This window comes from Electrophorus electricus, chromosome 4 (genome assembly GCF_041902795.1).
Source record: "Electrophorus electricus isolate QZ-2024a chromosome 4, ASM4190279v1, whole genome shotgun sequence".
In the NCBI taxonomy this organism is placed as follows: domain Eukaryota; kingdom Metazoa; phylum Chordata; class Actinopteri; order Gymnotiformes; family Gymnotidae; genus Electrophorus; species Electrophorus electricus.
The window spans coordinates 430001-453525 of record NC_137500.1 but is presented as its reverse complement, the minus strand read 5'-3'; the positions used below and the strand labels follow the sequence as shown (position 1 = coordinate 453525).

General features: G+C 42.5%; 2 protein-coding genes and 1 pseudogene across 7 annotated transcripts in view; all 3 read right to left on the bottom strand.

Moving 5' to 3' along the window:
• Window positions 1–2822: 2822 nt before the first annotated feature.
• Window positions 2823–8053, bottom strand: LOC113590700 (4-galactosyl-N-acetylglucosaminide 3-alpha-L-fucosyltransferase 9-like; annotated as a pseudogene).
• A 137-nt stretch (window positions 8054–8190) lies between these two features.
• On the bottom strand, window positions 8191–13746 carry gstr (glutathione S-transferase rho). The gene is made up of 6 exons (XM_027030987.2): window positions 13402–13746; window positions 13252–13317; window positions 12851–12956; window positions 9934–10052; window positions 8944–9032; window positions 8191–8486 (listed from the first exon to the last, which is right to left on the bottom strand). Exons 1-6 carry the CDS (start codon window positions 13729–13731, stop codon window positions 8354–8356), a joined length of 843 nt encoding a protein of 280 aa, XP_026886788.2. The 5' UTR covers window positions 13732–13746; the 3' UTR covers window positions 8191–8353.
• Window positions 13747–15688: 1942 nt separating this feature from the next.
• The window catches only part of fhod3a (formin homology 2 domain containing 3a), a 40538-nt gene continuing 32701 nt past the window's right edge, over window positions 15689–23525 (bottom strand). For 4 of the 6 annotated variants that reach the window (XM_027030982.3, XM_027030984.3, XM_027030985.3 and 1 more), the window contains 6 exons: window positions 23390–23525; window positions 22802–23006; window positions 20036–20059; window positions 18680–18884; window positions 17949–18107; window positions 15689–17822 (listed from right to left, as the gene is read on the bottom strand). The exon at window positions 23390–23525 is cut by the window's right edge and continues 55 nt beyond it. In XM_027030982.3, the coding sequence (XP_026886783.2) occupies window positions 17743–17822; window positions 17949–18107; window positions 18680–18884; window positions 20036–20059; window positions 22802–23006; window positions 23390–23525 (809 nt within the window). In that variant the 3' untranslated portion in view covers window positions 15689–17742. Of the gene's footprint in view, window positions 17823–17912; window positions 18108–18679; window positions 18885–20035; window positions 20060–22801; window positions 23007–23389 lie in introns of all 6 variants that reach the window. The other 2 variants (XM_035523762.2, XM_081711744.1) reach the window with 2 other exon arrangements.

Here is a 23525-nt window from a genome sequence, read left to right as displayed (position 1 = left end):
AGAGAGACTGAACAGGAAAGAACTGTGCAAAGCACTGAACACTACAGAAAGAGAAACGTGAGAATATAGAGGACACGGATTTAAAGTGTAATCTGCAGATCTGCTGTTGTCTCTGACCTTTAGTGACTGTACTCGCAGAGAAATCTGTTGGCATTCCATTTCTTTCTGGTTCTAGTTTCAGGGAGAGCCCAAAACACAAAACACTGATGTAGGAAATGCTCTACATATCCAGACTGTGGTGGTAAACCATAGTACACTATAACCGACTATAAAGCTGCTGATCTCAGATCAGTGTAAAAAAGCTGTGCAACATTAGTTTGACACGCTGGTGCCACTCTGTAGTTAAATTTATACCAATTTAGGTTCGTTTAAAAAAAAAACCTTCATAAACTGCAATTACGAAGCTAAAATAAGCCCATTAGTCAGACTGATTAGAATATGAAGAATATAATTCTTCCTGAGGAGGATGGGGGCCCCCCCCCTTTGAGTCTTGGTTCCTCTCAAGGTTTCTTCCTCAATGGCTCCTGTACAAAATGCTATATAAATAAATTTGAGTTTGAATTTCATTCAGTGAGTGCACTTAATAGTTTATAATAAACAGTCCATTCAAAATGATAACTGAAGTGTAATTTAAAACTAGCAATTAATCCTATAGTGAAATTAATACTACAATTAGTGATCTTAACCTCCTCCTCTTTCCCTGTACCTGGTGCAGTCCCCCAGCTGTGGTTTCTAATCGAGAGTTCGCTGTGTGCAAAATTAGCTGCTACTTCTCATCAGGTGTGAGTGTGAAAAAAAGTGATATTTGTAAAGCATCCTTGAGTTTGAGAAAGGCGCTATATAAATGCAACTGATAATAGGTTTAGGGTTTACTGCCTATGAAATACATCTCTAGTAAAATACATGAAACAGCTACATATGACAGTGCTGTGATTAAAAAAACATTCAGAGTGCTCTGGATTTAATACCTGCATCTTTTGCAAAGGAATGTTTGACATTGACAAAGAGATTTCTTTTAATGGTAAGAGTGGACAGCTCATTTGAAACAGGCATTTTCCTAGACAACTTCACACGTCATGTAGTTGAGACACACAAGCTAGATCCCCCGATTGTATTACTGGATACCAGTTTTTAAAATGTGCTTCTTTTCTGTGGTTTGAGATTTGCATCTGTTGTCCTGAACTTAAAAGCATGCTTACATCAAACCTGTTCAGTTCATCTAAGAGATGCTTAATTTTTTTTTACCTCTGAAGGTCAGAATACTTGCTCTGTTCCTGATCCTTTAAATTCATTCATTTAATTTAAAGTGAATTCAGCCAAAATTTGTTTCACATGTTTAATAGTCATTATGCGGTGTTTTATACTACATTTATCTTTGATCATTACTTTGTTATTATACAATTGTAGCATTCAGCCAGCAGGTGCAAAACACACACTATGCATGTTTGCATGAGAAAAACCTTTTAAGTTATGACCCTAAGATGAGAAAAGCATTGTAATTTTATGACTCTTAAAAGGTGCTCATTGAAGGTCACATCCTTGAACTCCAGTCAAAATGAAGGTGTCCACAGTCTAGAAACTCTGGGGAGTTCACATGGGAAAATGTGTATAGTGTAAAGCCTGGAGATAAGCAAAATCTGACAGAAGACTAATGTTGCTCTAATATCACCTAAACCACATAATTACTGTAAACGAGAGTGTACAAGAAACTCCACCCCCAGGCCACATGGCCTTCTGATTTGGTTGTTTTGCCTCACACACCTGTTACAGGTGCTCAGCACTTCATTACCTGCCTGTATAATGTGTCTGTGTGTGTGTGTGCTGGGGTCCCCTCTTCTCTTCTCTTTGTACACGCTTTCTCTTGGTGATATAATATCTTCTCATGGCTACTTCTACCCCTGCTTTGCTGATGACACCCAATTAAGTCTTTCTTTCTCTCTTTCTTTCTTTCCTCACTCTCCGACACGCAGGTCTCAAGACGTATCTCAACCTGCTTGACTGACATTGCGTCATGGATGACAGCCCACCACTTGAAGCTCAACCCCAGTAAAACTGAGCTGCTGTTCAAACCAGGAACTCCCAGACCTTACCATGACCTTACAGTTTCCTATGAGAGCTCCCTGGTATCACCATCCAAAGCAGCTTGTAGCCTGAGCATAACTTTGGACAACCAGTTGTCATTCTCAGCTCATGTTTCAAATATGAGGTTGTGGGTTCACCTCCAGAGGACACAGATGTATGTACGGCACTCTAGAGAAGAACATTTTTCAAATGTGTTTCTTTATCTCGTCTCTCTCTTCGGTGCAATCTCGTCATTCTCTCAGATGCTTCTCAAGGCAGATGATGGCAGGTTTCTTTAGTCCATACAGCAGCAAATTACAGTTTGATTGCTTTCACCCTGCACTGTTACATTTTGTATTCACTACAAAATACTCTTTTTGACCTATAAGATGGAAATTCTTAGATTCTCCTACTTGTTTAGCCAAGCCTTTGTTAAGGAAAATGTAAACATAAAATGTATGTTCACACAGAGAACAGGCACATCCTTGCTGTCTGTATGTATCATATGGATACCAGCACTCCCAGTTGGCAGTGTGATGTCATAGCATACCCTGTTATGTATGTGCTGTGCTGTAAATGTGCCCCTGCTGACTGACTGGATAATGCTGGAAGTCTGTGGTTTGCTAAGGTTTCTCCACTGGGAATTACACCTGAAAACACACCTGAGTACCTGAAAGCTTGCAAGCCAAAAACTACAGCGTATAAGAGTGATCCCAGCAAAGGAAATGATCCAAGGAGTATGTAATGATAACACCCCCATCCCTTACTCACAGCTTTTAAAATTTAATGGTATTTACAGTGACACTGAAGTCATGGAAATTGGCATGTTGTTGTTGAGACGCTGATCAGCTTAATTTGGATTAAATCTCGGGTTATTAACCGTGTTGTAGCTAGAGCAGGAGAGAGGACATGTGTGGACTGTGAGAGAGGCCATTAAGAACAAACACAGTCTCCAACCTCACTGACTTTTACTCTCCTATTTTAATACTGTGGAAAATGCTAGATTGTGTTTTTTTCTTCCAATGGGCAATGCAGCAAAATATATTAGCAAAGTCAGAGACTGGCAACATGTGAGTGTGAGTAACCTTGTGAGTCTTGGCTCCCAGATGGTGGAGTGAATTTCCGCTGGCTGTCTGGACCGAAAACTGTCTTCAAACACAGACTGAAGACCCATCTATTTGTGGAATATATTAATGACCACTGATCCTGCACCTGTGTTCACTAACTGAAACTCTAGTACTTATTGTAGGGTATTGTTTATTGCACTGAGGTTGACTGCTCCTGTGCTGAGTAACTGAAACTCTAGTACTTATTGTTTATTACACTTATTGTTTTCTGTTATAGAACTTATATGTGTTTTGCACTTGTAGGCATCAGCACTGATCCCTGTGTTTCTACAGTATTCTAGTTCAATAGTATCTTAAACTCTAACCTACTGTACTGGCTAGGATACATTCTATTAATAAATGACAAAGCACTTTTGTAAGTCACTCGATAAATACCAATGTCTGTTAAATGTCATAAATATTTAGAGTAACCTTGATGAAAAATGAAGATTTGATTGTCATTATTTGCATTTCCATGTCCTTCGGCCCTAGGGCTAGCACGTTACAAGGATAAACTCAAACTGCGATGGTCATCACTGATAGACTGATTATAAAGATGCTGCTCCCAGATCAGTGTAAAAACATTGTGCAGGATCAGCTTGTCATGCTGGTGCCACCTCATGGTGAAATATGTGTGGTAGTGTGTACAAAGGATAACCTAATTGCAGCAGCATAACATGATTTCACTCCATGTTTGGTTAATTTTGGGTGTAAATTCAGGTGTAAGCAGAACTGCGACAGAAACAACACTCCACTATTGTTGTAAAGATTGGGAACATGGTCTCCTCACATGATGCAGAAAAGCTAGCCCATGCATTTATTACTTCAAGATTGGACTACTGTAATGCCTTACTATCTAACATAACATAACTGTATATCTGTACACCTGTATATATAGATTTATACGCAATTACCTTGTTACACAACAACTGTAGATATGTTATTATACAAAATGGATCTGTACATTCTGTAGATTGTGTACATATATACCCAACCATATACATTGTACATTGTGTATATAATCATAATATACATATATTGTACATACATTGTTAATATATTTTGTACATACATAGAGTATATATATTTATCTTGCATATATACATTTTTCTCTATGCACCCCTGTTTCCTTTCCTCAGTTTGGACAGAGCACTCTCCACCATTTCACTGCGAGTTATACTGTGTATGACTATGTATGTGACGAATAAACCGAACTTGAAACTATCTGGCTGTATCACTATGTAATGTAATGCCTAAACAAGCTCAAGCTAGTTCAAAATGCAGCAACCAGAGTTCTAACTTAGAACTAGAAAATTTGAACACATCACTCCTATCTTAGCTACTTTACAATGGCTCCCAGTAATATTTTGTATTGATTATAAAATACACCTAATGAACTACAAAGCACTGAATGGTTATGCCCCACAGTACCTTAGAGAACTCTTAATGCAACGATCCACCACATCTGCTTAGATAAAAAGGTGCAGCTCTTTACCAATACAAAGAATAAGAAAACCTACCACAGGCGACAGAGCCTTTTCCTATAATGCTCCCACACTGTGGAATAACCTTCTATAAGGCTATCTGTGCAGTAGGGCAGCCAGGAATATGTCCAGTTTAATTTAATCACTGCAGAAACAAACCAAACCAAACCCTAACACTTAAAAAACAAAATATTTAACCAGCACAGAACTGAACTAAACCAAACCAAACTACAACCCTTAAACAACATATTTCATCACCTGCGCTAGTCAAATACAGTGGGGTTGCACCCACCTAAAATATCTAATGATGATGGCTCCTGCGTGGTGGGACAGGCTTGGATTATGAGATTAGCGGTGAAGTGCTAAGCAATAGTCTCAGAGAAAGAGACCACCACATAATGGGGGGTCAGATTTAGGGTTATAATAATAATGAAAACAAGAAGAGGAAGAATATTTTAATTCCATTTTGTTTCCCTCTGGAAGGATCATCTCATACAAATCCAGCTGACCCCAATACCATTTATTAAGGCTTTTAAATACTCAGTAGCTCTTGTGTTTACTTATATAATCACAAATACCACAAGCGTGCTCCACACCAAAATAAGAAACCTTAGCAGTAAAGTGTGTTCTCCAGGTGAAGTATTGTTCATACATCTCCTGGTTTTGGTCCAGTAATTTAAGATGATCTGCAAGTTGTTCAGGGGATCTGAAATCAACCACATGGATGAAGGAATTCCCAGGTACAAATTCTTCATAGTTCTCCCTGGGTGGGCCAAGAACCACAGGTACCGTGCCAGATGTCAGTGGATTATACATCTTTTCTGTGATGTAGTCTTTATAGATGGAGTTCTCAAAGGATAAGTAGAATTTACAGTTTGATATAATTTTAAAATAATCTTGCTTGCTTTGATACCTGTCAAAGTGTCCACCGTAAATCTCTATCTTTGTGTTTTTGCTAAATTCATTGAAGTATTTCACACGCAAAAAAATGTTTGTCCCAGTTGTTGACGAACCAGCAGACTAGTTTGTCCTTCTTTGGTATTTTAAAGGCTTTGTTGTCATTAGATGCCTCTACAATCCACCCATAAGGCACCCAGATATCTGAGTCTCTCCGATAGTTTGCTGTCAGATTGAATAGATTATCAAGACCAGGCAGTTTTTGTGAATTGGCTGGAGACTCCATGTTCATCCAGACCCATTTCTGGAGTGGAGGTCGTGACAATTCCAGGAGGTCTGGCCAGTTATTATGAATCTCTCTGTGATGAAACATAACCCCATGTGCTTGGGCATACTGACTTCTGTCACCTATTAAATGACAACCTGTGATGTTGAACAAGCTACAGGACATCTGTGTAAGTGGGTGTGTGAAGGGCCACATCCAGATTAAGACCAGGATGGAGTCCAGCTCATCTCCCTCGTTTGCTGGGTGCTTTTCTGCTGTGCTGTTGATGGTTTTTTGTGTGTGTTTAAGGTTCTCTGGATGTGGGGGCAGTTCAGCATCAGGAGACAGCAGCCAGCTCATGGACAGGGTGTGGTAGACATAGAGCTGTGACCTTAAATTCCTTGAGACTCAATCCCTTACTAGGACAAACTTTTTTTTTTTTGTGATGTCACACTACTGCATGGCCTGTTTTGTATTTTGTGATGTCACTCGCACAGTACTGTATGTTGCATTTGTATTTTGTGATGTCACAAAGTACTGCATGTCGTTTTTGTATTTTGTGACGTCTCTCACACAGTATTGTGTGTTCCTTTTAAATGTTGCTCTTTATTTTCCATCTCAGAGCCATCTCCCTTATCTGACACTTTTTTCTACTGGTCTAACCTCTAACTCTACTGGTCTAACACATGTCTCTACTGGTCTTATAGCCACCTATCACCTGCGTTCTCTCACTTCAGCCACTAAGTCTGTGTACTTCAGCCTTTTCCTTTCAAAGGCTTCAGCCTCAAAATAAATTGTAAGCTCTATAACTGTAGTTTATTTTCCAAGTATAACACCATGTCTGGCCAGGTGCATTGTGGGACCTGTAGTATTTTATCTACAACCACAAGCAATTTCCAAACTTGTGCTTCACCCAAAACAAGAGGCTAAAACTAGATTAAACTTGATTGTGTCTGCACGTATATTGACCCCGCGACATACTAACCTTACACAGGGAAAAGATATATTGTATTCAGTAGCAGACCAGACCTTATTACATAGGTACTCTTATTATTTATTACCTATCTATGTTTTGGGAAGCTAACGACCCTCCTGATACCTGATGAGTCACTGTCACAAGCTGAAAGGGCACATCCCATGATGTGGCATTCCAGGTATCACATGCGGTGAAAAACAATCTGCCCAGTCAAGCTCACTGTTAGAGCAGAGGCCATCCTACCACACACATACACACACACAGGACACTCAGCACAGTGATGCACCTTGACCTTGAGAAAGGTGCTATATAAATGCAACTAATAATAATAATTAAAAAAAAAAAGTCACACACCCACATACCGGACACTCAGAACAGCGACACACCATGTAATATGCACACACACACCACAGTGATACACAAGCTAACACACACCCACATGAGAAGACACACCCACTGTTCACCCAGCAGTGTCACACCAGGTAACACGCACAGTGTGACACACTAGATAACGCACACGACACTGGACACTCATCACAGTGACATGATCTCTTGCACAAACACACACAATGAACACTTGTTGAAAAGTCAAACAGAACTAGTATGACAGATTTCAAACAGTGACATCTTAAACCTGAGTTACACAGAGCCAAGAAGAACTCTCAATAGTACAGCAAACCTGCTTGTTAGAGCCATACATAAAACATTCAATTCATAGCAAACTAATGTCAGTCAAAATAAATGTGTTTGAGACCCCTATTTAGATTTAGAGTTGGTATGGCCCAACCTCTGTGTAAAGACAGTGACCACCAGTTTCACTTCTGAGTTAATTAAATGTCTGAGAGGAGTGCACCAGCCCAGAGCAGCAGTTTTCTGACTGTACCTGTGGAGCCTGTGAAACCTTATTTCAAAGAGGAGTCTGATAGTGACTTCATTTTATAGATATTTCCTGGAATTGCATTTTTGGTCTGCTCAAGTGGCAGGAAGGGCATGGATGCTCTAGCCATTGTAGCCCTGTCAAATGTGTACAATTTACAAGTTTAAGGTTTGAAATTCTGAATTAAAAATGTACATTTAGTTCATAGCTGCAAAAATGTTTGCATTTTGCTTTGGGGCTTTTTGTTGTTGCATTCACTAAACCAAAGCCATACACAGGCTCATACAAGATTGCTGCATCTGACAGGCAGGGAACACCAGCATCCAGAAACCGTGTCCTTTGCAGTGTAAACTGGAATCCTGCACTGCACAAGTCCTTCACAGTGGTCTTATGTGCTAATGCCATAATTCATTTATTCTGCTAATGTTATGAGCTAAATGAGAACAGTTTTCTGTTTTTATCCAACACCACTTTTAAATCTGTGGTAAAACATCAGGTCAGGCCATTAAAAACTGCTCAGTTAGTAACTGGCTGCAGACAAGGTTTTATTAGATGCAAATTCATGTTATACACACTGCAAAAATATCTATTAGTAGACACCCAAAATGAACCAAACATGGAGTGAAATCATGTGTTGTCATATGCCGGTCATGAGCAGGTCTGGGCCAGTGTTACGTGCCCGTCCTCTCACAGGTCCTTGAGCATGTCCTGGCCCTGGGGGTTCTCCAACCAGTGAGGTGGCCAGGTGGATATAATACTGGGACGATCCTTCACCATCTGGTAGTACGCCATCAGCCTGGGGTAGCGCTCCTCACTCAGCCTGCAGGAAACGCATGTGAAATCAACTGCAAGTTAGTGTGTGTGTAGAGTACATGGTGTATAGTAGAGGGTGGAGTGTGTAGAGTATATAGCGTAGGGTAGAGTGTGTAGTGTGCACATAACCCAAACTGTTACCCTCAATAATTGATCAGTCAGTTCAGCAAGCTACTGATAACTGACTGGTACCAATAACCATAAATCCTTTTGTCATTCTGAACTAAAAATATTTTAAAAAGAAAAACAGAAATACCCAGTAAATCTCAAGTTAACCCTTAATATTGCTCAGCTAACCTTTTGTTTAATATGTGCTTTATTATTTGTAATGATGTGTTTTTACAAGTGGGGGAGGAGAGAAAAAAAAAGAAAAAAAACCAACCCCACAAAAGGCCACTAGTGTTGGTCTGTAAAGGTTTATGCAATGCGACATTTGCATTTGTGTCCACCCACACAGCCCTTACCCAAAGCGTGAAAAGAAGGCAATCACAGGGAAACAGACAGCATCTGCCATGGAGAAGGTCCTTCCGGCTAGGTATGAGCCACTGTCCATCTACGAGAGAGAGCGAGAGCGAGAGACCCTTGATGTCACCAGCAAAAAATAGGTTTCAAATCTTTTGGCATTTTGCAGCATAAAATCGGCACAGAAAAGTAACAGACTCAAACTGAGACCAACATCACAGGACATTTCTGAAGTGAAGCTAAACAATACAAAAACAGCAGATGCTGACAAAGTTGTTTTCAAGTGCAAGTTTAATGCATAAGTGATTCATATAACAATTAAATATTTTATACAATAAGTGAAGAATTTACTGGGATGTGTGCCAAACCCCAAAAGGAAATGGGCTAAAATACTGATTTCAGTTATCCATTTAGCATGAGCTGTTAGCGAGCTAGCACACAGGTTCAGGGCACTTTAGCTAGCCGTTTAGCCAACCGTTCCCGCTAGAAAACTGCACTGTACTGTTGTCAACATTGTCAAAATGCTGCAAGATACTTTGAACTTTGTATTTTTTCAAAAGACTGTCGCCCTACATTAACTTTTAAGCCTCAAGTTTTTACCTCAGTGCATCTATTCAAACCTTTTTGTCATGAAGTTCAAAGGTCATTGGGCATTCGGCTATAATATTAAACTCTGTGTGAAATGTTCCACACTCATTTGGGAGCAGTACCAAGTCACTCATGAGAATAGCATGTACTACCATTACAAATTGGTGCATAGTGCCTGATTTAGGATGCAATCCGTGCCTTTCATATTGATAATTACTGATAAATATTGATCAAAATTACATCAAGCTCAGATGTATTATTCCATTCTGATTTAGGTGGGGGTTTTTTTTTGTTTTTTTTATTTATTTATTCCAATCGAGGAATAAATCAGATTATTAACTGATTATTAAAATGCATGTAGTCAATGTTGGGAATCTTAAACTGTATGTGTGTGTACACAACACCTTTTGCAGGTAGCTCTCCCACAGCTTCAGTTCTTTGGTCAGGTTTTCCTTGTTTCTCTTCAGGGCAGACTCGTGTCTCTCTCCCTCAGGTGTGAAGCGCTCATAGAACAGGGCGTCACCTACGCAAACACCAGCCACAAACAAAGCAAAGTTCAGATGTAGTAACTGCATTTTTATTTCAAATTATGACAACAGTTTGGTTGATCATTCATTCTGAATAATGCAGCTGTTCTGCATCACTAGAGGATTCTCTGTGCTGGTCTTGTGTTACACAAGGGGGTTGCTGTAGCTTTTCATTCAAGGCTCAGGCTATTAAAAAGGGACTTTTTAGAACTCAACGCATTTAAGGGTTTGAACTTGCAAACTTTCTTCAGTGGACCACATGTAGCACAACGAACGAGCACCTTCTCCATCTCTGATCTTTGAATACATGACTCAAGGCCTGTGTCTTATGTGGACTTGATTACTTGGAAAACATTCATCAGTTTTGGGGTTGGAAAGACTTTCCACTGAAATGCATTAGACCATCTTTGTTTTCTTCACCACCCAATACTGCCCTGTGGCTTAAGTTAAAGGTCCCGAGTACGTGAAACCTCACCCATCATGCAATCTGGAAGATAACGGTGGGGAGGCAGCACTGTTACTACTTCAGTCATCTTCCAAGGTCTTGACGCCTCAGCCTGGGGATCAAACCCAAGCGACACCAAAAGCACATTGGGCACCCCTGCCTGCCCAGGCCAACTCACAATACTTTTAACACAGCAGCAGTGTTGGCCAACTACATCACCACTGAAACAAGTTAATCAGGAACAAGCTCACTACCCCGTCATATGTGCCTGCTCACAGTCCACTGAAGAACAACCAACCCCCCCCCGCCACTTGGAGAAAGAAACCGTCCCGACATGCTGGAAAACATGCTACATTTGAGAGAAATGGTGCAGGTTCATGTAGCAGCTGGTGACATGGCTACAAGAACCTGAAAGTTCCAATATTTCCAATTTAAACTTTTCTGTTCACAGTGCTTAGAGTTTCTGCTAGACATTCCACCTACTGTTAAATGCTGCTTTACTTATTTAATTTCACATCACTTTGCAACAGAAAATCATAAATTTGACATTTTTCTTACAGAAACCTGGTTGTGGAAGTGACCATTTGCCTTAATGAGGGAACCCCATCTAAATAAGTGTTCCTAGACTGGACGAGTGGTGGCAGCCTATCTGCATCATGGTCAGATATCTTGCAAACAAGCATCTTTTGGGATATTCTCCACCTTTGACCATCTGGCCATTAACCTTAAGGACAACCTGTTCTTATACTGGTTATTTATAATTCCTCCAGACTTCATACAGGTTTTCTGGAGGAATTTGGTGAGCCATCAAAGATTTTAATAGATTTCACCAACATGCTATTCAGTGGAGACTTGAATATTCATGTCGATAAGGCCTTGGCTCCCATTACTAATGACTTTACCATGGTAGTTAAAGCCTTTGACCTCAGCATGCATCAAGCCATCCTCTTAAACATGGTCATGTTTTAGATCTGGTTTAATCACTTGGGCTAAACAACAAGGTGTCCCCTGCTACTATTCCATCTTTTCCATCTTGTCAGTGCTTACCTGTTTGGACAGGTAGACAATTGCTGCCAATTTTTTCAAAAACATCCTGAAACAGCTCAACAGCTTACACAAGACTGCAAGGTCAGCTTGTTTTCAGTCTCATCAGTAAAGACAATCCCAATAAACTGGTTACATATTCTCTACATTACATTGTCATCTTTACAATGATGTGAACAGTTTGCCAATTTCTTCAGTAGTAAGATGTTGACTCAGAAGGCATTGTTGAGGGCCCTCCATGGCCCACAGTAAGGTGGAAAGTGACTGCTACAAAGACTGATGGATTAGTCATGAAATGCTCATTAAAAACAACTTCATATCTGAACAGTACCAGCTGCCCTCTTGATCCTTAATCAATTAAAAAAATTCAAACCAGTATTTGACCTACTCTCTAGAAATGTTCTGAGCATTGGTCAATCAATCAGTCACTCCAACAAGGAATTTACCCCTAGAGACTTAAAGCCACTGTATTCAGGTCTCCTTGTAAGAAAAGTAATCTTCACCCAGCCGTTCTTGAAAATTATATACATGATTAGATTCAAATATTCCTTCTATTATCTTTTATATTCCGAATATACTGGGTAAGATCATCAAAACGGTGGTGTATACGCAACCAAGTGACTAACTCCACCCAAACCATTTAATGGAGACATTTCAGACTGGTTTTTGGACTCATTATAGCAGATACAGCACTTTAGGTTCCAAGAGAACCACCACAGATGTTTTGCAAGAGTATTGATTAAATTGAAGATCACTTAAAACTGTGTAGCCTTCAGCACAGTTGATCATGGAATTTTGCTTGATTGCTTAATAGATTGCACATTAAAAGACTATTATTGTCTATTCTACTGTAGAAATAGTAATTTTTACCTAACTTATTTTCTGCATTTTCAATTGCATTTATTCAATTACCATTATTCCAGTGCTTGTGCATATTTGGGTATTTTGAGTATCCACCAACCCACAAACTGGCGGACGACAACTCAAACATGCTAAAACGGAGTCATTAGCATTATAGTATCAGATAGAGTATCTCCTCACACAGTTTGTGAACTTGGCGAAGGTGTGCTCCTCCACCTGCGCTGGTGGGGACCTGCCATCATTAGGTCATCGCTAGGAGCCAAGCACAGGAAGGGTTGTGTTTACTGCCCAAACCTGTAAGTGCGTGCCAACCTCCGCGTGTCTGACTGACAACGAAGCCTTTGCTAAAAGAAAGATCGACGGATGGCACGTGTTCAGACCCCAAAATCACCCCTGGTGCGAAGTACAGGAGTGGGCAGAATTAGGTGAGTGTGGTTCTCTTACGCATTGCAAACTGCAGCGTTTGGGTCTCAAAGACGCGTTGCAGCACGAGCGCCTGCTCTGCCGGCGCAGCTGGAAGCAGCTGTGTGCCCTGTGACGTGAAACAATTCTAGACAGAGAGACACAGACACAGAGACACAGACAGAGATTTTAACGCAGGAAACGCGAACGCCTGCATGTCTGCACGTCATCTGATTTAGATCATATTTAAACGTAGAGTAACTCAGCGAAACGTGTTAACGGGTTCATTTGTTTCTGCAATGAAGCCGTGCGTGTGGCAATTATCCAACTTTAGTCTTTTTACGAGAAACTTCAGTAAAATTGGGAAAGTCTACTACTGTCTTTACATTTTAACGAGGTGCAGCAGTGACCAGGTTTGCAGCTATATCGTAATGCGCGCTTACCTCCAGGTACATGCACGCGCCGATAGACTCGTTCACGATCACGTCTCCGTGTTTAAACGTTGGAACCTGAAAAGACAGAGACGACATTTCGTTATTACAGACCACTTCGGTTAGCAGTCATTAAATGGCCGTTAATTGGCAGTGTTGTACCTGCCCCCGGGGGTTCAGTTTCATGATTTCTTCGGACTTGTGTTCGCCTTTCTCGAACGACACCAGTTTGCTGTTGTACCCCTGCAAATTCTTCTCCGCCAACACGATCATGACGCGCCAGCACGGAGGCGACCCGGAGGCCCAGTACAGGGTCATGTCTTTAGCCATGGTAGAAGCAGGAACCGCGACCGCCTGAACCAAGAACTTGGCTACACACTGGACGCTGTGGGAGCAGCAGGCTTTGTACTGGGGAACGCCGAGGGCCGCCCTGTCACATGGGACACCCCGCCCTCTGTGGGCCGGAGAACTCGGCGAGTTTAGAGTTCTCATCTTGATAATAATCTAAATAATCTGATTAAAGAGATCTGAGCAGCCCGAGCGATATGACTCTGCGTTCATATGTGAGTTATTAAATGTTTTATATGGGATTATATTCCCAGACGTATGTGTAAGTACGTATTTCAATCTGCAGTTTTGTTGTGCTTGCACAGTGACAATAAAGTTCTTGAATCTTGAATCTACATGTAGTCGTTGTGTCTCTTTACTTGCCCCTACTGGTAATTGTTATCGCCTTTGTCGTGATTTCTTGATGTCTGTTGTAAGGGTTGTAGCTCTGCTCCTCTGTGGAAATGAAAGTGCATATGAAAGGCTTCGAGCGAGTCTGCCTGACACGGTCTCAACTGTCTCGACGGATTTCTCGGTGGTTAAACGGCCGCTGCTCCTGCTCCTGTATTAACTAAGTGTTGACTAACTGAAACTCTAGTACTTATTGTTTATTGCACTTATTGTTGTTCGTGGTAGAAATTATATGTGTTTCGCATGTCTAGGCATCCAGGCATAAAGCTGCTGCATTGTGAGCCATGACAAAGCACTTTTGTAGGTCGTAAATGTGGTGTGTCCGCTCGGGACAGAAGCAGGGGTTACGCTGGTTACGCTGGTGTCACGACACAAAACACTTAAGTCATTTAGTAGATATAAATGATGTAGTTATTTTTAATGTAATGATAATAAGCACTCCTCTTTCGTATAGTTAACCTTCTTCCTGACATGTCACACAAACAAAGCCAAAATTTGCATTAGTAAACAGAAAACAAAACCAAGAGAAACATACTAGAACGTCGCAGGTAACTAGTGGTTGTGAAGTTTTAATATCGTTTAGAAATGTCATCCGTGTTTGTGACAAAGGTTTGCAGCCGACAGAGTTGGCTCAAACCCGTGCAATGCCCCCACCGTCTCTCTCTCTCTCTCTCTCTCTCTCTCTCTCTCTCTCTCTCTCTGTCTGACTACTGCATGTACAGCATTTTTAGAAACTGCGTTGTGTTGGGTATTCTTTGTGTTTTGGCATTAAGTAGAATACCTGTATGTTGAGAATCTGGCATGGTTTACCTGGAACCACCTGGAATCACTTGCTGTGCTTGGAATATGTGTGTTCTATGACATAACTTAGTAATTTAAAAATCAAGGACCACATTTTGTTCCTAATTATACATGGAAATGAATACTGTACACATGGTTTACAATGAACATCAGACATGCAAGGAAAACACTTATTAAAGTCAGATTAAAAGTATGTAGGTCCATTGGTTATATAAGTAAACATTTACATTTATGCCATTTAGCAGATGCCTTATCCAGAGTGACTTACAAAAGTGCTTTGTTATTTCCTCATAGAATACATCCTAGCCAGTACAGTAGGTTAGAGTCCAACATACCAATAATCTAGAATACTGTAGGAATTGGTCTTTGACCATTGACCTCATGTATGAAGGGGCTGGTCCATTTTTGGCTTTGTAGGCAAGCATCAAGATTTTAAATCTGATGCGTGCAGCTACAGGGAGCCAATGAAGGGAGCGCAGCAGTGGAGTAACGTGTGAACTTCGGAAGATTGAAGACCAGTCATGCTGCTGCATTCTGGACCAGTTGTAGAGGTCTGATGGCTCTTAGAGGAAGACCAGCAAGTAGTGAGTTGCAGTAGTCTAGCTTTGAGATCACAACTAACAGCAAGCAAGCAACTCGGTTCAGACAAGAAGCCTTGAATTAAAAGAATCTAAGGCAGAAAGAAGTAAACTCAGAGCCCTCCTTAACCAATCAGAGGATGATCTGAGAGGAAAACCAAAGCACACATTGTTATGTTAAACATAACAGACAATGGAAAATTTAAAGGTATGCATAACAAATGTACTGCCTGTAAACACAGGCATGTAAATGTAAATATTAAATATTGTAAATGTAAATATTAGCTATGTGTAACAGCACACAAACAAAAATACAATCAATTTGCAGAGGATGTGCTTCAAAAAATTATTTATTGCTGAACTGTGTGTACAGACCATTTAAAACTGGAAACCATCATGTAAAAGAGTGTGACCAGGTAAGCCGGATTCAGCTGCCAGAATTCATGATACAAGCATAAAAAAACAACAAAAAAAGTATTTGCACAGGTCCGAGTGGGTTCTGCATGGGTCCGAGTGGGTTCTACATGGGTCCGAGTGGGTTCTGCACAGGTGCCCTTGCTGATAGAGGCAGGCGATTAACATCACCTAATACGTGAGTCCAAATGACAACCAAAACCAAAACACTCATTTGGATTATACAGACTGTAGAATATAAAATCACCCCTGTAATTCATTCAGCAGGAGAGAACAGCATTATGTATTTTAGGTAACAGGACAGAACAGCATTATGTAATGTAGGTAACAGTAGAGAACAGTGTTATGTTATATAGGTAACAGGAGAGAACAGCGTTATGTAGTCTAGGTAACAGGGGAGAACATCATTTTGTAGTCTGGGTAACATGGGAGAACAGCGTTATGTAGTGTAGATAACGGGGGAGAACAGCAACACTTTAGTGTCCATTCAAGATCTTAATAAAACATTTAAAATCAAATCCTGCTCTCAATATATAGTACAGCATTCTGCAGAAATGACAAAACCTTGAGCACATAAAATAAACTTCAGAACCAAGAAACCATTTAGCCATTGTGTACAAACTTCTTTTAGCATTAAAATAACACTGAATTGATACAATTTCAAATTTTCTCCATATTTCCAAAATGCCTATCCTATAAAAGTCTTACACATTAAGTGTAATATTTACTAAAATGTATAAATACTGCTACAGTTCACAAAGATATAGAAATCCATAAATATCCCACATACTGATTGGCAGTAAGGTGCATAGGTCAGTCCCACAGTGGTGGTTCAGAGTAACAGAACAAAACTGCGACCAGTGGCTCTCTGGGCCAATACAGCTCTCATCCTTCAATACATTACACCGGAAGCAGCGAGGAACACAAGAGACGTGGAGGGTGAGGACAGCAGGACATCAGATCCTCTGCATCAGGGTACAGAGAGTCACTGTGGATGTGGTACAGAGTCACTGTGGATGTGGTACAGAGTCACTGTGGATGTGGTACAGAAAGTCACTGTGGATGTGGTAAAGAGTCACTGTGGATGTGGTACAGAGTCACTGGATGTGGTACAGAGAGTCACTGTGGATGTGGTCCAGAGAGTCACTGGATGTGGTACAGAGTCACTGTGGATGTGGTACAGAGTCACTGGATGTGGTCCAGAGAGTCACTGTGGATGTGGTAAAGAGTCACTGTGGATGTGGTACAGAGTCACTGGATGTGGTACAGAGAGTCACTGGATGTGGTCCAGAGAGTCACTGTGGATGTGGTACAGAGTCACTGGATGTGGTACAGAGTCACTGTGGATGTGGTACAGAGTCACTGGATGTGGTCCAGAGAGTCACTGTGGATGTGGTACAGAGTCACTGTGGATGTGGTACAGAGTCACTGGATGTGGTCCAGAGAGTCACTGTGGATGTGGTACAGAGTCACTGTAGATGTGGTACAGAGTCACTGTGGATGTGGTCCAGAGAGTCACTGGATGTGGTCCAGAGTCACTGGATGTGGTCCAGAGAGTCACTGTGGATGTGGTACAGAGTCACTGTGGATGTGGTCCAGAGAGTCACTGTAGATGTGGTACAGAGTCACTGGATGTGGTCCAGAGTCACTGTGGATGTGGTACAGAGTCACTAGATGTGGTCCAGAGAGTCACTGTGGATGTGGTACAGAGTATCACTGTGGACGTGTGTGGAGCTGGTGAGTATCACAGAGTATATGTGGAGCTGATGAAAGTGTGTTCATCTGGTTTGTATATCAGAGTGTGAGGGGGGCTGCTGTATATATAAATGTATGTAGGGCTGGTGTGTATCTGATTGTGTATGGGCCTGTTGGGGGCTGAGAGTGTGTGTTCAGGGTGAGGACAGGGGTGTGTGTGTGTGGCTGACAGTGTGAAAGGAGTGTGTGTGGAGTACATATTAATCCATGTGAATCCTCACACAGACATGTCAGTGGCCTCTAGACCCAGAGCCTGGATCTCCTCTGCCGTTAAACCATTCTTCAGGGTCCTTCTGACTGAGAGAGGAGGGAGAGCGAGAGAGAGAGTTTAGAGAGGGTTTAGAGAGACAGTACCATTCTTGGTCTGCTGGGTTAGAGAGACTGTACCATTCTTGGTCTGGTGGTGGAGAGACTGTCACATACGTGATTTGCGGTTGGCACGGGACCGTCTGCGTTCACGGGGCTGCGTGCGCTCCTGCGGGCCCTGTGTTGCAGAGCGTACGAGTCGCTCCATGATATCATCAGCCGCCTCATCTGCCTGAGAGTCCTCGTTAACCACTGCACTCACCCAGGCAGTACGACCTACAGAGAACACACACGTGTTTGTGTGTGTCTTTGACTGTGTGTGCTTGTGTTTGTATAAGTGTGCGTGTGTGTGTGTGCGTGTGTGTGTGCACGTGTGTGTGTTTGTGTGTGTACCTGTGTCTCATACCTCTGCTGGCTCGTGTGCGTGTAAGTGTGCATGTGTGCGCGTGTGTGTGTGCACGTCTCACACCTCTGCTGGCTCTTGTGCAAGTGCATGTGTGTGTGTGTGTGTGTGTGTGTGTGTGTGTCTCACACCTCGGCTGGCCCTTTCATGTGTGTGTGTGTGTGTGTGTGTGTGTGTGTGTGTGCACATGTGTGTGTGTGAGTGTATGTGTGTCTCATACCTCTGCTGGCTCATGTGTGTGTGTGTGTGTGTGTGTGTGTGTGTGTGTGTGCACATGTGTGTGTGTGTGAGTGTATGTGTGTCTCATACCTCTGCTGGCTCATGTGTGTGTGTGTGTGCGTGTGTGTGTGCGTGTGTGTGTGTGCGTGTGTGTGTGTGTGTGTCTGTGTGTGTGTGTGAAGGTCAGAGGGGGGTGTGTGTGTGTGAAGGTCAGAGGGTCTCGCACCTCTGCTGGCTCTTGCGCGGGTGCGTGTGCGTAGACCTGGTACTCCACACGTCTCAGTGCTGCCGCCCTGCAGGCTGCTTTTCAGAACTGCCTTCATGTGCACATGCGAGGCTGCATCAGCCACATGGCCCAGCCCCTGCACTTCACACTGCCCTCCAATAGGGGCGCTGCTGCCACTAGCACTGCTCCCAGCTACCTGGCTCGACTGAGTTCACACAGGAATACACATACACAGAAACAGATACAGTGTAGGCGTAAGTGCTCTTATTTTAGCAGTGCCTGCCTCAGAGCACAAGGGCTGATCTGGGATCAGAGTTACCTGAGTTCCTGCTCACATAGGCTTGGTTCTATTCTAGAACCAAGGCTCCATTCTAGAACCTAGGCCACATTCTAGAACGTAAGCCCCATTCCAGAACCTAGCCCCCATTCTAGAACCAAGGCCACATTCTAGAACTGAGGTCCCATTCTAGTGTGTGTTACACTCTTACATGTGTGTGTGTGTGTCTGTCCTCTAGCGATATATTGTACAGGTTGAAGAATGCTGCTTTAGGGTGTGCTTGCAAGCGGAGTCGGGGTCAAAAGTAATTCCCAGTTTATAAACCTGAACTACTATAACCTGAACTACATCAGTTCTAACCCCTAACCCCTAACCCTAGCCCTAGGAACGAAACTGGAGACTATGCTGCAGAAAGAGAGCATATACACATATATACGTGAAACAGAAGAGGACCTGAGACAGAGTCCTGTGGAACACCTTGGATGATTGGATGATTTACATTTGCCAATGTAAACAAATGCTGAGTGTCAGTGAGGTCTGACTGCAGCCAGACTAATAGAGTCTCAGTTTTCTTGCTGGGAGTAAAGTGGAGAAAACTGGATTCTGTGATGAACTGTATCAAAAGCAGCACTAAAGAGCAGAAACCACAGAGTGGACTCCTCCAAGAAGGGCAGTTTCTGTACTATAATACACAACATGTAATGATGAAACAAGCCTGCTCCCAAACCCCAGCACACACAACCCAGGGAACACGTGCATGAAACCAAAAACCAAATGAAAGCATTTTAGTGTGCCACAGTTTTTTGTAGTAGTAGTCACAGTACGCAAATGTTACAAACAGATGTTTGACTGGCCATAGTGTGTATTACTGGAGTGTAGCACTAGATTCTACTTCATGCCTCTGTTAAACACACACACACACGCACACACACACACGGATTCATCTCCCAGGAAGCACATGTACCATCATACTAATAAACTTAATTCATACACTAGACAAGAGTGCAAATATGCTGTGATACTCAACCAGGACAACAAGACACACACACACACACACACACACACACACACAGTCATACCTCAGTGTCGTCTTCATCATCACTCTATGGAGAAGGGGGAAGAAACAGGAAGTCATATATTTTTTAGGGAGCTGATTAAATACACTGATGGTGTTGGGGAGGGCAGCATTGCCCTGTGTGTTATAGCAGTCGTATCATAACAGTCAAGCTCAGGCCTTTTTCCTGCCAAGAAAACTCAGCTTAGTCATTCTTACTACAGTCTACAATCCTCCGCAGGTGGATAAGACTGACAGATATGAACGCTCCCCCGCCCTGCTCTTTGAAAATCTGATCACACCTCCATTGTTCTCCTGCGTACAGACAAAGACTCAAACAGGTAAAGCCTGTTCTGCGATCAGTCTGCCGATGGCGCGAGGGGGCCATCTTCACACTTCAGGACTGCGTTGAAATCACAAATGCAGATATTTTGTGATACAGCCGGCATTGACGTCAATGAACGCACTGACTCTGTAAAAGCACTGATGACATCGTCTCTAAAATCATTATATCTGACCCTTACCCAATCAGAAACCCTGGATCATTCCTGAGGTTCAGGCCAAACTAAGAACCAGAGCTGGAGACCTGACAGACTACAGGAAGGCCGGGTATGACCTGCAAAGGACCATCAGACTTGCCAAAAGGGACTACAGAGACAGAGTGAAGGCTAACTACTTCGACTCCGAAGTATGTAGCATATGTGGACTCAGGCGTATGTGGAACAGACTTCACATGATCACTGACTACAAAGGAAGTTGATACTGTGATGGGGGTTGACCCACTTACAGAGGAGATAAACACTCATTACATTAGGACTGAGGCAAACAACCCCCTGCTGCAAACCTCAGAACAGCTCAAGTGTCACTCTCATGTGCGACTGAGCTTCACACGTGTGACGGTGCAGTGTTGTCCTAAGTTGTGTTGTGTCCTGTCTATACAGCAGACTCTCGTGTTCTGTCGTCTTATTTCTTAGTGTTTTAGCACATACCATTTTTGGGATTATTCTTTACGATCAACAAATTCTTTTAAGCAGCCATTCAACGCTCATGACACGCGTGGCTGGTGGAGCAGAAAGAAGCAGACGTGTGGTTACGTGCGGTTATGCAGGACGAGGAGAAGGCACTTGAACGCTCCACTTTCTAGTACTCTGCTGTGTTCAGTCGGATCAGGCGCTCAGAGAGACGTGGCCATCCAAGGCGCTACCAGACGAAGGCATCACTCCGGCTGGGTTCCCCGTCTACCATCAGGACAAAACACTGGACTCCGACAAGAACAGAGGCAGGGTGTGTGGCCTCTGGGTGTGTGTTATGGTGAACTCTCATCGGGGCACTGATGTAGTGAGCATAGCCTGTCACTGTTCCCCGAACATCGAACTCATAACAGTCAAGATCAGGCCTCTTTCCTGCCAAGAGAATTCAGCCTAGTCATCCTTACTACGGTCTATGGACTGACCGATATGAACGCTCCCCCCCCCTGCTCTTGGAAAATCTGATCACACCTTCATTCTTCTCCTGCGTACAGACAAAGACTCAAACAGGTAAAGCCTGCTAGCACTTAATCCCGCCCAGTATCAGTTCACTGTGGCCCTTCTCACCATTACTATTAGTATACTGCAGCACACCACTACTTAAACACTTCTACATAGTCACTATTAATAAACAGTGTGTGGTTATCTACAGATCACCCTTGGCTAATATATGACCCTCCTGAAGGCACATTGTGTATTTTGTTGATTTTGTTACTCTGCTGTTGTATATTATGTATGTTTGTATATTGTGTATATTCTATATAGTACATTGTTGTCATTTGGTCATTAGTTACATGAATCAGTGCTGTTGCAGAGGTGTTACCCATGCTTTACCACACACATTTCAATGCATGAATGTTCATGTATGATTATGCAAATGACAAACTGAACCTGACTTGTTACCACACCAAAACACTCACTGAAGACATGAACTAGTGACCTCCTCGCTGTGAGACAAGCTCTGTCCACCATGACCCTCCGCCCACAGGCCACCAGCAGTGCTACAAGCATGAAGAACTGACTGGTTCCTGACATGTAGAACAGATTCTGCAATTGTTTTAGTGCAATGTAAACCCAGTATAAACTCAGAGTAAACTGAGTGTGAATCCAGTGCAAACCCATTAATAAAGAACTCCAGACTGGTTTCCAGGACCAAACTGTAAACATATTGGTATCAGCTCCCTAGTGGGGTTGGGTGGAGCCACGTTTTCACACCATCAATCAGTCCCTGATATCACTTTTCAAATACTGTTGTCATTTCCAAATATTGTAGGACATTGTATTACTGTATTATCATGTTACAGAATGACCATATCATGTTACAGTATTACTGTATTATCGTGTTACAGAATGACCATATTATCATGTTACAGAATTACCATATCATGTTACAGTATTACTGCATTATCATGTTACAGTATTATCATATTATCATGTTACAGAATTACCATATCATGTTACAGTATTACTGTTTTATCATGTTACAGAATTACCATATTATCATGTTTCAGTCTTACTGTATTATCCTGATACAATATTACCGTTACACCACTAAGCCTGACATAGCTGCTTTTTATGAGCAATTAGAGATCATTTACAGGTTGAACGAATGATGAAAAGAAATGAGAGTTCATCTGCATTTATGTGGCTGACCAACTCAGGGCCAAAGACATCAGCTCTTTTACACCAGCACTGCAAGACTAACATTCACCACAACCCCAAAAGCTCAAAGGTCAGTAGCAGGTCAGGACAGGGTCACTCACCACAGCGGTGACATTCATGATCAACTTGCCCCGGGTCTTGCTCCTCTGGCGGTGGTCAGCGCGTTTCTGCTCCTGCTGCAGGATGCGCTCGCGTGTGGTCCGATAGTCCAGAGCAAACTCGCTAATGATCTTGCTGAAGCGGTGGACGCTCACGTCCCGCACGCCGTACACCGGGTGGCCAAGGAACAGCAGGAATGCATGGAACCTGCCCAACAACACACAGGTGGTCAACCACAGAGTCACAGACCCAGGACAACACATAGGTGTTCAACCACAGTCACAGACCCAGGACAACACACAGGTGGTCTGCCACAGAGTCACAGACCCACAGAACACACAAATGGTCAGCCACAGAGTCACAGACCCAGGACAACACATAGGTGTTCAACCACAGTCACAGACCCAGGACAACACACAGGTGGTCTGCCACAGAGTCACAGACCCACAGAACACACAAGTGGTCAGCCACAGAGTTACAGACCCAGGACGACACATAGGTGTCAACCACAGAATCACAGAAGCAGATTGTGAGTAGGTATGGGTGTAATCGTGTGAATACATGTGTGTTTAAATTGCTGTGTGTGTTACCGGTTGAGTAGTCGACGGTGTACTATTTTAAGGATGATGATCCTCTCAGCACAGTCCTTCAGGAAGTCAGACATCTTCTGTTTAAGCGTTGGCTTCATCTCATGTTTGGCGATCACCTTCAGATGGTCCCATGATG

Excerpts from the sequence above, each read along its gene's own strand:
- gstr (XM_027030987.2), bottom strand. The coding sequence starts at position 13,731 with ATGAGAACTCTAAACTCGCCGAGTTCTCCGGCCCACAGAGGGCGGGGT. Across the intron at positions 13,318-13,401 it reads AACTGAACCCCCGGGGGCAG|GTTCCAACGTTTAAACACGG; the intron begins GTACAACACTGC and ends CTGTCTTTTCAG. Across the intron at positions 8,487-8,943 it reads GCCTTCTTTTCACGCTTTGG|GCTGAGTGAGGAGCGCTACC; the intron begins GTAAGGGCTGTG and ends CGTTTCCTGCAG.